A 15,668-nucleotide genomic window follows, 5' to 3' on the forward strand; every position below is an offset into this window, starting at 1 on the left:
AGCTTCGTGAGATAATGCCTAAGGGACTTTTGGCTGGACCAAATATACCTCATTCTAACTTGAGCGTCGGAGGGCCCTCACTGGAACCCCACCGGTGAGGCTTTATACAGGTACATCGCCATGCAGGAGGTGCCCCCGTCCTCTCCTTCCACACCCCGGCAACTCCTCCGACTCCTCCGGCGTGGTCACCCTCGGGCCAGATTTGAACCATAATAGGTAGATATGCAAAAGAAAATATTTATAAGAAGATCGCGATAAGAAACAAAAAATAATAATTTTAAATTTTTATTTTATTTTTAATTAAAATAAATATGATTTTTATCAATGGTGTTAGAAGAATCGTTATATTAGAGGTATTTATACAAAAACAGTATTTTATGAGGATAAAATATAAATATAAATTTGATGATGGTATTCACATAAATTTAAATTTTTAGAAGAATATTTATCTAAAAAACTCTTTTTAAAATAGTGGAGTAGAGGGTCAAGATGTTATGGATGGATGGAAAGTTGTGCAAGAACAAGAACTAAGGCCAAATCCATTCCTTCAACCTATAGACATTTCCGAGGGGTCGTTGAGGTAAATTTGTGTAAACTAAGTCAATGATAGATTAAGTTATAGTCTGCAGTACAACTGTACTGCTTCCTTCCCTTTCTTCTCAACGACATCTAGAACCTTAATCAAACCATAAATAAAGTAATTAATTAACACAAAGAAACCCGTTGAATGGAAGCATTTGCTTGCTTAACTCCTTGCCTCCCCATAGCCAATAAAAAGATCAAAATTTTAAACCATATTGAGACAAGAGCTAATAAATTAACCCAAAAATTCAAAGAGTGCAGCTTGAAAGATTCCGCTGCTCCTTCAAATGAGATCCAAAGATTCTCTACGCTGTATTTAATTCCAAAGGAATTAGCTCACAATCAGATATTTATAAGTCCACAATGGCACGATCACATCTCTAATTCCATTTTAAAAGTCATATTACATTTCTTCACACTTCCACATAAATATTTTTTTTTTCGCTAAAATGGATGAGGAGCGCTTCTAGGCAACTTCCTCTAGGGCTTTTACGGAGTGATCGACCGCATACGAGGTCATCTAATCTGCGACTCCATTAACCTTTCTATAAACATGATTGGCCTGAAAAGCTACACCGCTACTGGCCCTAATGTCTACCTATACGTCCTTTCTAAACAACATGTAGTAGCAGTGATTAATACTAATAATAATAAATGGATGCCAATGTTGACTTAGAACCATTCCACATATCGATAGTATAAGCAAGGAAAAATTAATGAATATAGTACAAAGTTCTCTTGCAAACTGTTTGGATTTATACTAATGTTCTCTCTCGAGGAACCCGGTCATCCGGAGAACGGCGTTCCTGACTCGGTAAAGATCCCGTCCCTTGAGCGTCCTGCCTTTGCCGACGCACACCGAGAACGCCATCCTGTCCGATGTTCTTCGAGCCACGATGACGTGAGGATGAATCCTCTCATCGCTGCTGTTGTTGCCGAAATCATCATCATCATCATCATTATAATCTCCATGCACGCTGTTGTTGTAAGAATCGTGGAAGCTGCACCGCGGCGCCCACGAACGACTTGCACCGGCAACTCTGGCCTTGGGGATGTCGACCGGAGCCGACTCCTTCCGTCGAGCTTGCTGCCGGCCGGTGGATGGTTGCTTCTTCAAGACGGTGCCGTCGTCGTCGCCGCCGTCGGGCCACCAAACATCAGCCTCCTGGAGTTCTTCCATTGGTCTTTGGCTAAGAGGCTTTGGTGGGGGACGGGGAGGGGAATTTATAGATAAAGAGGTTTTGGTGGGGTGGAGACTTGGAGTCGTCGTGAGCACACTGCGAGCTAAAATGGCGTCATCCGGTGGGAGGAAGGGATTGAGTGTGGCATCCGTCGCCGTGGTGACGCTGCGTGGGCTCCAGCTCTTATGTAGGGCCCACGGCCCACCTCGATGTATCGCTGTTTCTCCGCCTTATTTCGCGAAGGGTTAAAGAATTGCTTGGAGGGAACCTTCTTGGTGTTTCCCACAAGCTGACGTTTCCAAAATATTGTTCCGGGCGTGGTCTTTTTTTAATCCTTTCGTGTTTTCTTGTAAGGATGAGGTTTAAATGGCGTAATTTTAAATAAAAAAATAAATTTTTAGCTAGTGACATCTGTCGCATCGAAATATCTGCAGTCTCGAAGAAAAATTTATTTTTTTTTCCGAACTACTCTTGTTTATCGGAGGCGAATAGTACTGCTGATTAGGTTGTCTCTTATATCGTGCTCCATTCAAAAAAGTTCTTCTAATCTCTCCCTTTCTCAATTTTTTCTTTCCAATATTTTTGAGTGCACTCACGTGCATCTCGTGTGAGTCGCTTTTATATTAAAGAAAAATAGCGTAATTAGGCTGTTCATAGCCCAGCACTTTCACTCTCCATTGTACAGAACGTTAAAGTGGGCCCATTGATGTTTGGAAAGAAAAAGGGCAAAAAAAGAATACCTACTTGAGTCTTTTGCTTGGAGTAGGCATGGGTCATGGGTCTTAGGGAAACAAACTTGGTTCTTGGATCTATATTGGATGGGAAATGATCCCAATCTCAAGTCAGGTCTCATGAACCTAACCCTTGCATGCCTAATAGATTTGTCAACACTACCCTAATATAAACATTTGATGCTGAACATATTTTGGGTCTAAATAATTATGTGACTCTTTATCGATAGAAACTGATATCTATCTATAGATCTATTTAAGGATTCATATGCTTTCCTAGATTCCAATCCCTATAGAGCATTGGCTTGAAAGGAATAGTATATTTTTTGAATTAATCACATCAAAAACTCTAAAATATTTGGAGGTTTTTGATTTTCTCTTAAATTTTAATTTAGTATAGTCAGGCCATCAAGCTTTCAATCTTTTTTAAATTCGAACTCTCTGGCAATAAATTTTGTTTGGCTGCCATGATGGAGTGGCCACATGCTATCATGTAGCTTGCTAAAAGTTGATGATCTATCTTTTTCTTGGCTGATGTATAAAAAAAAGGTCCTAAAGTCCTCTTTCCCTCTTTTCTCCCCTCTTTTAGCTGGAATTTTATTTCTCAATTCCATCCTTTCTTGCCGTCCGGCGATTAGAAATTGGCAATGGCTACGAGGTGAGTAGTAAGAGTGAGAAAAAAGAGGAGAGTTGGAAGAAAAATATGACATTCATAATATCCAACCTAGCCCATCTCTAAGCTCACAACGTAGCCGCTTATCATAATAATATTTTTATTGATCGATGAAGGAAAAAAAAGGAAAGAAGAAGCAAAAATGCTAAAATTATTGTAGTGTTCTCGATCTTTCTTTCTTATTCAAAACTCAATCAATGGAATTAAAAAATGAAGAAACATGGAAACAGAAATGGAGAAATATGACAATGGTTCCAATTCGTTACTTGGGGGCTCCTAAAAGTTTTTTTTTCTCTTGACAATCTATATGATAATATTCAGGGCATTAGGAAGCACTAATCCATTACGGACACTTCGAAATTTCAACCAGTGATTACCAGTAAATTCAATACTAAACATCAAACTATTTCTGATTGCAATACATAAAACAAAGAACCTCAAAAAGTAAACTCAAAAAAACCTCACATCTCAATCCTTATCGATCCAACTTCTTGAGTGAGAAAGTGAGAACACGAAAAAAAAACTAGTGGTTAAATACCATTCCTCCAAATTAAAATTATTCAACTTTCTCCCTCAAATGACAAATTGTGACAGCAAAAATCCAAGAAAGAAAGAATAAACATAAAAAAATAAATGCTTAGATCCAATCACTTGAACACCATCATCATTATCAATGAACAATCTTTTCTTATGTAATCTATCTCCTCTTTTTTTCTCTCTCTTTCGGCAATTGATCACTTCACCATAGAAAAATACCGCCACAAGTCTCATAGCCATCATGAATCTCCAAAAAGGAGAGATAGAATTTGGATGGGAATGAAAGTTGAAACCTAACTGAAAGGAAGACAAAATAGAGGATAAAAATTTCTCTACATCAACATGTCACATGATATCACGTGACAACTCTGTCCCAACAGCCACACGGAATACACAACCAGAGTATGAAATGAACAAATATGAAAGTTTGATGATCTAATTGCCTCAAATTAATGTTAAAAAAATAAAAAAATTTAAATAGTTCAAATTTTTTGATGTGATTAACAATATATTTTTCCTATGATGCATTGTAAAGGGCCGTCTCTACCTAGGGCTGCAAATGGGTCGGGTTGACCCGGGACCCGACCCGACCTGACCCGAATTTTAGGACCCGCGGGGCCGGGTCGGGTCCTAAATTTAGACCCGATCTATTTTTCGGGTCGGGTCGGGTCCACCCAATCTTGACCCGGGATCCGACCCGACCCGTTGCTATATAAAGCTAAATCCTGCCTTCTCGCCTTCAGCCTTCCTCTCTTTTTCGATCCCGTATTTCCGTGCGGCCGTGCCCTAGATCTCGATCGCTTTCCAGCCTTCCTCTCCTTTTCGATCCCGTGCAGCCGTGCCCAGCAGCCCAGGTGCCCTGGATCTTGAGCGCCTTCCTCTCTTTTTCGATCCCGTGCGACCGTGCCCAGGTGCCCTGTGCCCTAGATCTTGAGCTGCGGCGGTGGAGAAGAGTAGACCGCTTCTGTGTGGCCGTGCCCGACTTCCGGCTCTCCATTCCGCGGATCTCCCTCTCAGCCTCTCCCCATTCTTCAGCGTCCCAAGGACCTTGCTGCACGCCTGTACCAGGTGCTGGTCGCCTTTGTCTGGGCCTCTTTACTCTCTATATTTTTCATCCTGATATCTTGCAAATCGTTCTTAGAATATTTTGCTAATGCTATTCTTGTTCTATTATGATAATGGATAAGTAGATCTTGAGCTGCGGCGGCGGAGAAGAGAAGACAGCTCTGTGCCTGGTGCGGCGGTGCCCTAGATCTCCCGACTTCCGGCTCCCCGTTCCGCGGATCTCCCTCTCCCCATTCTTCGTCGTCCCAAGGTATGTCCCTCCTCTGTATTTTTTTTAGCATAGGCCGGGAGGAGGTTCCGACGAGGGGGGCTTGTCTTGTAACAGGTTAACAAGGCTGGACTTGATGTTGGGACTGAACTAGTGCAGCAGTGCTGAATATGGGATTATCTCAAGGAAATAGTATGAGTATCTTTGAGGGAAGATAATGATTTACTGATTTAATTGAAAGATTCATGGTGACTGTTACTGCATGGGCTGGCCGAATATCATTTTGGTTCTCACCTGGTCTTCATTTTTATGTGCACTATATTTTAAGTTTCTTAATGCTTTAGTAATCATATTTACCTCCATTTTATAACTATTTAAAAGATGCTTTAGTTATATGAAGTATGCTTTAGTTATATGAAGTCTGTAGTGTCACTTTGTCAGTAATTTTGAACAGTTAACTACATGACATGGCATTTACTTCAGCTTTCAGAAATACTGAAATGTTGTTCATAGCTTAAATTTTGTAGATAAACTGATCATGATTTTTTTATGCGTGCAATAACATGATAGACATTATAAAGCTTAGATTATATGCATCTATAAAGTTGCATTTTATGCTCATACATTTTTATTGATTTCTATGCAAAATAGATTAATGTCTACGATGGATAGCAATGAAAACATGGTTGAAGTTTCAAGTGTACTTCGTTGTGCTAGTTCTCAAGCTATAGAGCCTTCTAATACAGATAGCTCTAAAACGAACAAAAGAAAGAGATCGGAGATATGGAATCACTATTCTGAGGTACAAAACCAAAAAGACAAGGCTAGATGCAATTATTATCATTTTATTTTTTCAGCTGATCCAAAAAATGGGACAAGTCATCTTCACAAGCATACAAATATTAAGGCAAAAAAATTTCATGATAAGAAACAGAAAATATTAATAGGCACTGTGACTTCGAAAGATGGTGTTCCATTGAACGAATTAGTTCCCTATTCATTTGATCAGGAAAGAAGTCGTGAGGACCTTGCAAGGATGGTAATTCTACAAGAGATGCCATTTACAACAGTTGAATATCCAGCCTTTCAGATGTTTATTAGGAACCTTAGACCAGAATTTCATATTATTTCAAGGACAACATTGTCTTCTGATTGCTTTAAAACTTATGAAAAGGAAAAACGAAGACTTGAAGATTTGTTCAAGACAAATTGTGGAAGAATCAGCTTAACATCGGACATGTGGACATCAAATCAAACATTGGGATATATGTGTCTCACTGCACATTACATCACTAATGATTGGAAACTGAAAAACCATATTATCAATTTTAAGTTGGTTCCTTCACCACACACAGGCTTAGTCATTAGTGATGCTATAGCTAACTATATTTTATCTTGGAATATTGAGAAAAGGTTGGGTTCAATCACTCTTGATAATTTGTCAGCAAATACAGTTGTAGCAACAGAACTTCAAAAATAATTTAGAAAAGATTTACTTTTGGATGGTAAATTCTTTCATGTGCGTTGCTGTGCACATATTCTTAATTTGATTGTGAAGGATGGGTTGAAGGTAGTGGAGGGTGCTATTCATAGGATCCGTGAGGCTGTTAAATATATAAAATCATCTCAAGGAAGGTTGGAATTGTTTATGGAAATTGTGAAACAGTTCAAGATGAATGGTAAGAAAAGGATATGCATAGATGTACATACTCGTTGGAATTCTACATATGATGCTATAGAATTCAAGGATGTATTTATGCGACTTGTGGCCCGGGATCCTAATTTTGATAATGCGCCAACTGAGGAAGATTGGTCTTAAGGCATTATTATTTGTAACTTCTTAAAGGTTTTTCATCTTATAACTGAAGTTTTTTCACAAACAAAAAATCCAACTGCAAATTTGTATTTCATGAAATTTGGAGAATCAATATGCTCTTGATTGAAGAATCTAGGAGTTCAAATGCAGTTGTGATGATGATGGCTTTAAAGATGCAAGAAAAATTTGACAAGTATTGGAAGGAATGCTCTCACATTCTTGCTGTAGGGGTTGTTCTTGATCCAAGACATAAGATGAATCTCATTATTTATTGCTTTCAGACAATCCATGGTAATGGTGATCGTGCTTCATTTGAGATTAACAAAGTGCGTGAAGTTCTTCAAACTTTTTATGATAATTATGCAATTTTATATGGCACAAATGTCTCTCTTGTTCAAGTGGATGAGAGGGTGTCTACATCCCAAGGTGGAAGAGATGAGAATCGTTTTATGCATTGCTATAAAGAATTCATCCACGGAGTACAAGTTATCCAACCATCGAAGTCAGAATTAGAGACCTATTTGGAAGAGAAGGTATTTTACGATCTCTAATTTGGATGCTTACATTAAATTATTAGTCAATAATTCTAATAAAAATGACTTGCCATTTAATTTTTTGGAGCAGGTTCATCCATTAGAAGATCAAAATTTTGACATTCTACAGTATTGGAAATTCAATGAATCAAAATATCCAATATTGTCTAGGATGGTACGTGATATCTTGGCAATTCTCGTTTCTACCGTTGCATCTGAGTCTGCCTTCAGCACTGCTGGCAGGGTTTTGGATGATTTTCGTAGCAGTCTATCTCCGAATACGGTTGAGGTATTGATATGCGCACAAGATTGGCTTCGAGATAGCTTGCCTCATCTTGCAGGTTCAATTTCTACAACATTCATAAATTTTATCATGTACCAGCTGTACTAGTGCTTAAAAACTTTGAGATTTTTAATTTCGTATTTTTTTCATTTGTAGATATTCCACCTCCTCATACAAAATACAAGGTTGAAGATTACGAAACTGTTATTTATATTAATACCGATGATTAGCTTACGCTAGTAAGTAGTAACAATCATCTTCATTATAATGTTGACATTTGAATTCTCTAATTTGCATCATCTCATATTGCTTCTTTGAGTTATGCAGGATGGTGGTAATCTATCTTAATTGATGTTCTTGATTGTTTCTGCCGTGCGGGTGATCCTTTAGCTATGGTCGAATGGATGAAGAAAATTGTGGTTCATTATACATGTTCTTAGTTATGTAATTCTAAAATTCACTGAATATGATGCTGATGCTATGATGCATCCTTTTTGGATTGTCATATGGGGTTGAATTTTGCTTTGAAAAATTCTGTGAAAAATTGGTTCAACTTTTGAGCTTCATCCTTCTACATGAATATCTTCTGCTTTCCCTTTTTGTACTATGTCAGCTCTTCGTCAGCTCTTTTAAATGTTGTTTCTTTTTGAGCACTCTCCTTCTTAGCTATTCTTCATGCAGGTCTAGTTTTTAATGAACCCTAGTTTTTTCATTTTACTGGGATGATTGATGACACATTGACACCACTAACACATTGTCTCAGTCACCAGATTTTCCCCCCCTGTATTTCCAGGTTTTGGATCCCTTGGTCTAATGATATCAGTACTGGTATGTTGGAATTTGGTATTCATATTCTAAAGCAAATTTGGTTTCTTGTCTGTGGAAATTATTTGTCTTTATATTTCTGTATTGAACTGTGGTTTTATTAGAAATTTAGAATCCATTCATGGTAGGAATAGCATGCCTGGTAGTTTTAGAATATGAATTGGCAAGTAGCATTGCACATGGCACAGTAAGTCAGTAACCCATCATTACAGGGTTCGCCAAAAAGGAGGTGAAACCAATACAAATAGCATTGCTTCAATCTTTGCTTGGTCACGAGGGCTTGCACACAGGTATCTTCGGCTTTCTTTTGGATTATTGTAGTGGTTCTAACTGCAAGCACTAACTGGAAATATTTCTTTTTATTTGTTTTTCCTAATATGTATTTCAAGAATTTGTTTATTTGTTTTCACAGTTTGTATTTCAAGAATTTGTAAGGTCTTCATGTTTCTTTTGTCTGTTCTAGAGAAACGCGATATGTATATCCATAATTTTAGCATTCACCTAATTAAATAACCGTGTTCTACTTCATTAGCACTGTGGTCGCCTAGGTTTCAGCCCCTACATCATTTAGATGAAAATTCTGAATCCCAAAATGTTTGTTTTTCAACAGAGCAAAGCTAGATGACAATGCTAGACAACTTGATTTTACCGAGAAACTGGAAGCTGCTTGCATTAGAACTGTGGAGTCTGGAAAGATGACTAAAGATCTTGCTCTCCTCAATCATGGACCAAAGTACCATCTGACTCTCATGTCACCATTATTGTTTCTAAAATTGTAGCTTTCGTCTGTTATAAACCATCAAACAACAGATGATTTTATGCGAGCCTTTTCATCTCTTTCCAAAATGTTTGTTTTTCAACAGAGCAAAGCTAGATGACAATGCTAGACTACTTGATTTTACCGAGAAACTGGAAGCTGCTTGCATTGGAACTGCGGAGTCTGGAAAGATGACTAAAGATCTTGCTCTCCTCAATCATGGACCAAAGTACCATCTGACTCTCATGTCACTATTATTGTTTCTAAAATTGTAGCTTTCGTCTGTTATAAACCATCAAACAATAGATGATTTTATGCGAGCCTTTTCGTCTCTTCCAGGGTGACTCGAGACCAGTGGTTGAACACTGAGGAGTTCATTGATGCAGTGGCAGAGGAGCTGAGAGCAAGACTCCTGGGCAAATGAAATTTGTAAATTCTACTAAAGAAATTTGTAAATCATTTGTCGCCAAAATCATTTATAAATGAACACTGAGGAGTTGCTTCTGATGTCTGTTTGAGTGTGCCTTGGATTTTTGTCACTTTTGCATACTATTTTTTCATTTATCACCAAAATGATTGTTGCTTCTGATGTCATTTTGAGTGTGCCTTCATGCTACCCCCATCTAATGTTTGCTTTTTTCTGCTGCGTTGCATGTGTGAATAGGCTCGGCATGCAGAAAACAATTCTTCCATTGTGTGATTAAGAGCTTTTGATAATAAATAAGAGTCTTCATTATTCATGGAGTTGAACTATTAAAAATATCAACATATGATTGTTTTTAACAGATCCGTAGAATGTTTAACTTTGCTTGTTCTGGGGCTAAAACTTGTTCATCTCATGGACCCGACCGGACCTGGACCCGATCGGATCCGAATCCGACCCGACCCGAATGACCCGTCGGGGTCGGCATTGACCCGACCCGACCCGACCCGAATTTCAACCGGGTCGGGTCTAAGTCCAAAATTAAGATCCAAACAGAAAACCGGATCGGGTCGGGGTCACTCAGGATCCGACCCGACCCGACCCATTTGCAGCCCTATCTCTACCGTAGCACTATATTCTTCGTACAAAATGATTTCAAAATTGGGCTTGATCAATTCTGATCATCCTGGTCGGGTGAATCTCTTCCAAACTGACCTCGGCCGAGGCTCGATCGTTCCAGGAGACAAAAACCAAACGAAAACCATCCTCCCCCCAATCCCGACCTCCATCTCTTCCTCCCCGAGTCCTAAAACCTGAACCTTCGAGGAAAAAAATGCCGTCTTTCTCCCACTGGGGGAGATTCCAAATCCATCCCTTCTTCCAATCCACCGCCTCCGCCGCCCGGTGGATGTCCCAGTCGACGACGCTCCCCCGGAAGCTCCAGCGGGTCCGCGACCACGCGTTCGACGATTTGATGGAGGTCCAGAAGAAGGTCCGCCGCGCCCTCGGCCTCCAGGATCTCATCCTTTCCCACCCGGGCGCCGCCCTCCCCGTCTCCCGCCTCGACGCCCTCGCCCGCCGCCACCTCGGCCTCCCACCCAACGACGCCGGCAGCTTCCTCCTCCGCCACCCCCACGTCTTCCACGTCTTCGACCACCCCGTCCAGCGCGTCCTCTGGGCCCGCCTTACCCCCCGCGCCGCCGCCCAGCTCCGCCTCGAGTCCGCCGCCGTCTCCGCCGCCCTCCCGGCCGCCGTCCTCCGCCTCCGCAAGCTCCTCCTCCTCGCCACCCCCGCCTGCCGCCTCCGCCTCGAGCACCTCCGCCTCGCCCGCCGCGATCTCGGCTTCCCCGACGACTTCGAGCAATCCGTCGTCCTCGCCCACCCCTCCTTCTTCCGCCTCGTCTCCTCCTCCGACGACCCGCGCTCCAAATTCGTCGAGGCTGTCGAGGTCTCCGACCCCCCCGCCGACCTCACCGTCTGCGCCATCGAGCGCGCGCGCGAGCGCGAGTACCGCGCCCGCGGCGCCGACGCCGAGGACGCCCGCTTCGCCTTCCTCATCAACTTCCCGCCGGGTTTCAAGATCGGCAAGTACTACCGCATTGCCGTCTGGAAGTGGCAGCGGCTGCCGTATTGGTCCCCCTACGAGGACGTCTCCGGCTACGACCTCCGCTCGCTCGAGGCGCAGCGCCGGATGGAGAAGCGGGCGGTTGCCATGATCCATGAGTTGCTGTCGCTAACGGTGGAGAAGCGGATGACGCTGGAGAGGATCGCGCAGTTCCGGCAGGCGATGGGGCTGCCGAAGAAGCTCAAAGAGTTCTTGCTGCAGCACCAGGGGATATTCTACATTTCGACCAGGGGGAACCAGGGGAAGCTGCACACGATATTCTTGAGGGAGGCATACCGAAAGCGGGAGCTGGCGGAACCAAATGAGATTTATCTGGCAAGGAAGAATCTTGCGGAGCTGCTGCTGCTGAGCCCCAAAAAGGCTAATTTCGATAGAATGCTGACAAGTCTTGGGAGGGGTGGAAATGGCTTCGGCGTCGGCAGGGAGTTCTTTGGGGATCAGGATGGCAGGGAAAATGAAGACGAGGGAAGCAGCAGCGGTTCTGATTCAGGTGTCGAGTCTCAGTTTGTTGAGTGAATCATTGGATTCTATATTGGGTTGAAGGAGCACTTGATGGAGGTCTTGGATGGCTTGAATTGCTGTAATAGAACACTTGAAGATGATTATTATTTGATGAGGATTCTCACTGGAAGATCAGACATGATTGAATCTTGAGGGCAATTCCTCTGTTCAAGTTTGAAGAGTTGTGTAAGAGAAGTATAAAAGTTGGAGGCTTGGAGCAAGTTTGTGGAAAAGGAGCTGACGCCAAATATTGTTCTTTTTGGTGCGCGCATCTAGTTCATGCTCTGGGGATATGCTCTTGCACATGATAAGTTATTCAAAATGACTAGATTGAGCTAACGTTGACAAAATTTGCAAAGAAGGGGATTTGATTGCAGAACGCGGCGAGAAGGTTACTGGGACCATTTCTGATTGAGTCATATTTATCTATGATGCCGGCAGAGTGTTATTGTGAGTTTACTGTGATACTGAAAAAGACTGTCTCCTAGATTATTTACTTTGATAGGTTTACATTACCGATTCCCTTTTAAAATTGTGTATTATTCATCATCCCTTTGTAACCAAATTTTTTCTCCATTCCTAACATGACTTAGTGAAAGAAAGTAGTTAATTGCATTATTTGCATTATTTTGTTTGTAGAGAGATTCTGGTCTTTCAAATTGCCATCACATCCGTTTGTGTGCTATTCATCTGAAGTATTTCTTATACGTGTACTAGTTCTCTTTATGAACTTTTAGACTGCTTAGTAATCAGGAACCTCAACTTTGTTTGAAAACTTCACAGACATATTTTCTAGAACTGGCCACTTATCATTGTCTATACAACTAGAGCATCTTTTTTACAGTATGTGAATGGATCAAAGCACATCTTCTCTTGAAGCTGATTTGTTGATGCAGTACTTGGATTATACTTGATAAAACGGGTCCTGAGAATAGATGGTAACTACCCGACTAGTACACGATAACTAAATTATGATCAGATTCAAAATGTTATTCAAGGTGATTTGTGTGTATATATATACATACACACACCTTTGACAATTGTGAGGGGAGGGTATAGGATGGTGAGGCAATAGAGAGACTGAAATCTGTATAAAGGACCAAATGTTATACACTTGTGCAAGCTAATTCATTCCCATCTTTGCATTGGATATTATTCCAAAATCTGGTCGAATTATAGGCTTACATCATTTTTCCAGCCAACTTTTGCATGCACCACCCACATTTGCGCTTTCACATTCTCCTTAACTAACTTCCAATGTTCTACTATTGGCCTTAACGTCATCATCAGACATCAGCATGCATCTTCATGCACCAATTTCAGTCAATGACATTATTTGGCTTGCTGATACTCTTAACCTCAGTCTTTCTATATATACCCTAAAGTGTTTTACCTATTTGAAAGCTGTACTAGACATTAATGACATAGTAGTTAGTAGGAAAAGAAGTCTAACAGTAAGGTAAAAGATTGAGTATCATAAAATTTCAAAGGCTGGGAAATGCCACGAGAAATTAGGGAAAGGAAAATGAGTTAGTGGAATGGCAACATGGGGGACTTGGCTATGGGTTTGGTGTTGTAGGTGGTGCTGGAAGGGATTTCTTTGGGGACTGGGATGGTTGAGAAAGTGTAGATGCGGACAGCAGGTGTTCTGATTCGGGAGTCTCAGTTTGTTGAGTGAGTAATTGGATTCTATGCAGGTTGAAGAGTACTTGATGGTGGTCTTGGGTGCCTTGAATGGCCATTTTGGAACATTTGAAGATTATTATTTGATGAGGATTCTCGCTGGGGGATCCGACAGGGTCAAAAATATGGTTTGCAATTCCTTTCCCGGTCTGAGCAGAAGAGTGAGAGAAATTTCAAAGTTATAGGCTTGAAGCAAGTCTCTGGTTTGAAAGGGACTTGATGCCGAAGATCATTCTTTTTGGCATGCATCGGTTTCATTCTTTGAGAATACTGCTTTCATGCATAATATATTATTTGAGATGGTTGGATTGCTCTGAGTTTGAGCTAAAGTTGACCAAAAAATTGCAGGAAGGATGTGATTTCAGGAGGTGGAAAAGAATCCTGGACCCATTTTCTATCAAGTCATATTTATCTCTGATGCAACCATAAGTTTACTGATACTGAACAAGACAGTCTGATTTATTATCTGCTTTGATAAGTCTAGATTACCTACTAACTTTAAATTTATGCATTATGTGTTGTCCCCTGTTACTCGTGCGCATTGGATATTTCTTTCTAATAATGCAAATTCCGGTCTCAAATAAGTCCAAGTGCATGAACTGTCAAAAAGAACTGTATTTTCAGATTAGAGATGTAAATTTTATCAAAAATTAGGCTGGTTTTCTTCTGATTTAAGCTATCCTGCTTTGAATACAAGGAATGTTGAGTCTTTTCTTTAATGAGCAGACAACCCCTGCCATCCACTCTTTATTACTTCTTCTGGCTACCACATGACCATTTATTGTTGTCAAACATGAAATGCCAAAATTTTTACAGCTTGGTATTTGGAGGATGAGCTCAAATATGCTCAAGCATGGTGGCTTATTTGGCCCAAAGCTCCAAGCCTGATTTAAGTGTCTCAAGCATCCCCTCTCATCTGGTAAAGGGTATCCTTTTTGAATATCATTATATTATTTTAATCAATAACAAAATCTTTTGTCAAGCTACATGGTTCCAGAAATTACTTGCATCTGTTGAATGATTCATCACTCATCTTAAAGTTAAAGATCATAAGTTGTGCAACTGTTTAGGCTAACTATAAGCTAGCCTTCTCTTAATTGTATGGAGTTTTTTCACTAAGGATTATGTGTTTGCTTCTCCCAATACATAATAACTGTTTTGGTTGTTTGAGTATGCCTGATGCAGCATAACAAAAAGATTTTCATGCTAGGGGTTGTGCCATAAGTGTTGTTTTTAAAATATGTGATGACTGCAAAAGATTTTATTTTATTTTATTTATTTTATTTTGTATAAGAAGAAGAGAAAGATGGGCGATACCCATGAATTTATTTAGATCATGAGGTGTAATGAAGGTAGGATTTGAACCCAAATAACAGGCATCTAACCTGCAGTGGTACATAGAACCAGTTGGCACCATCAAGATCAGCATGGTTGATTGAAATAAAACTTATCACTAACATAATTTGCATTCCTTTGTCAGAGAGACCTTATCAAGCAAAACATTCCTCTGTTATTCATATGCTTTCACTTTACAGTACAGTGGCAGTGTATCGTAGGATGGATACAAAATACTTTTTAAGCTTCATGCCATTTACATTAATTTAGTCTCTGGGTGTGTCATGGCAGATGGTGTTCCACTGGATAAAAATCTTCGGGGCACTCAAATCACAGGGCTCATGAGATGTAAATATGTGTAATAAATGGCATTGCCAAAGAGGTTATTTATTTGCTTATTTGCTTATTTATTTATTTATTTTTAAGAATAGGAAGGAGATACTTGGGTTGAGATCTTGAGGATAACACTGCTTAGGACTCGAAACCAGGGCCCCTATTTGTAAATAGAGGAGTATACCCGTGAAGAAAACCAAAGAGATTGCTTGCTTTATGCCTGAACTAATTTACTTTTCTTGTTCAAAATTATTTCTGCATGTGGAGCTTAGCAATATATTAAAAGCCTTCAAAGCATCCATTTATGGATCTTTTCAAAAGGAATACACTGAAAGAAATACACATGACGCCTTTTCAGCTGTTTCCTAAAGTCGTTATCTTGTGTGATGAACCTAATGCAATGGAGCTGGAGGTTGGTTCCATATACTAATACACATGCGCTTTAATTAGTTTAATTGTTTCTAAACTGGATTATTGACAACATTATTTGTTTATGTAAATCATTTAGTGAAAATTATGCGCTTCTCTTTTTTCAATTATAATTTGATCATTATTCATTATTTAGCCTTTCCTTTCT

General features: G+C 40.3%; 2 protein-coding genes and 1 pseudogene across 2 annotated transcripts; 2 read left to right on the forward strand and 1 right to left on the reverse strand.

Annotated features, from left to right (window-relative positions):
• Positions 1–603: 603 nt before the first annotated feature.
• LOC103723712 (uncharacterized) lies at positions 604–1,860 on the reverse strand. Its single transcript, XM_008814722.6, has one exon. It carries the CDS (start codon positions 1,760–1,762, stop codon positions 1,343–1,345), a length of 420 nt encoding a protein of 139 aa, XP_008812944.4. The 5' UTR covers positions 1,763–1,860; the 3' UTR covers positions 604–1,342.
• Positions 1,861–5,641: 3,781 nt separating this feature from the next.
• On the forward strand, positions 5,642–9,615 carry LOC108511893 (zinc finger BED domain-containing protein RICESLEEPER 2-like; annotated as a pseudogene).
• Positions 9,616–10,324: 709 nt separating this feature from the next.
• RPD1 (Ubiquitin carboxyl-terminal hydrolase family protein) lies at positions 10,325–14,373 on the forward strand. Its single transcript, XM_089925826.1, has 2 exons — positions 10,325–12,190; positions 14,240–14,373. The coding sequence occupies exon 1, from the start codon at positions 10,448–10,450 to the stop codon at positions 11,753–11,755; it is 1,308 nt and encodes a 435-aa protein (XP_089781952.1). The 5' UTR covers positions 10,325–10,447; the 3' UTR covers positions 11,756–12,190; positions 14,240–14,373.
• The last annotated feature ends 1,295 nt before the right edge of the window (positions 14,374–15,668 follow it).

The sequence above is a fragment of the Phoenix dactylifera genome, chromosome 10 (genome assembly GCF_051530095.1).
Source record: "Phoenix dactylifera cultivar Ajwa chromosome 10, Ajwa_hap1_PhDact_Kaust_v1.1, whole genome shotgun sequence".
Lineage (NCBI taxonomy): Eukaryota > Viridiplantae > Streptophyta > Magnoliopsida > Arecales > Arecaceae > Phoenix > Phoenix dactylifera.

Excerpts from the sequence above, each read along its gene's own strand:
- LOC103723712 (XM_008814722.6), bottom strand. The coding sequence starts at position 1,762 with ATGGAAGAACTCCAGGAGGCTGATGTTTGGTGGCCCGACGGCGGCGAC.
- RPD1 (XM_089925826.1), top strand. The coding sequence starts at position 10,448 with ATGCCGTCTTTCTCCCACTGGGGGAGATTCCAAATCCATCCCTTCTTC.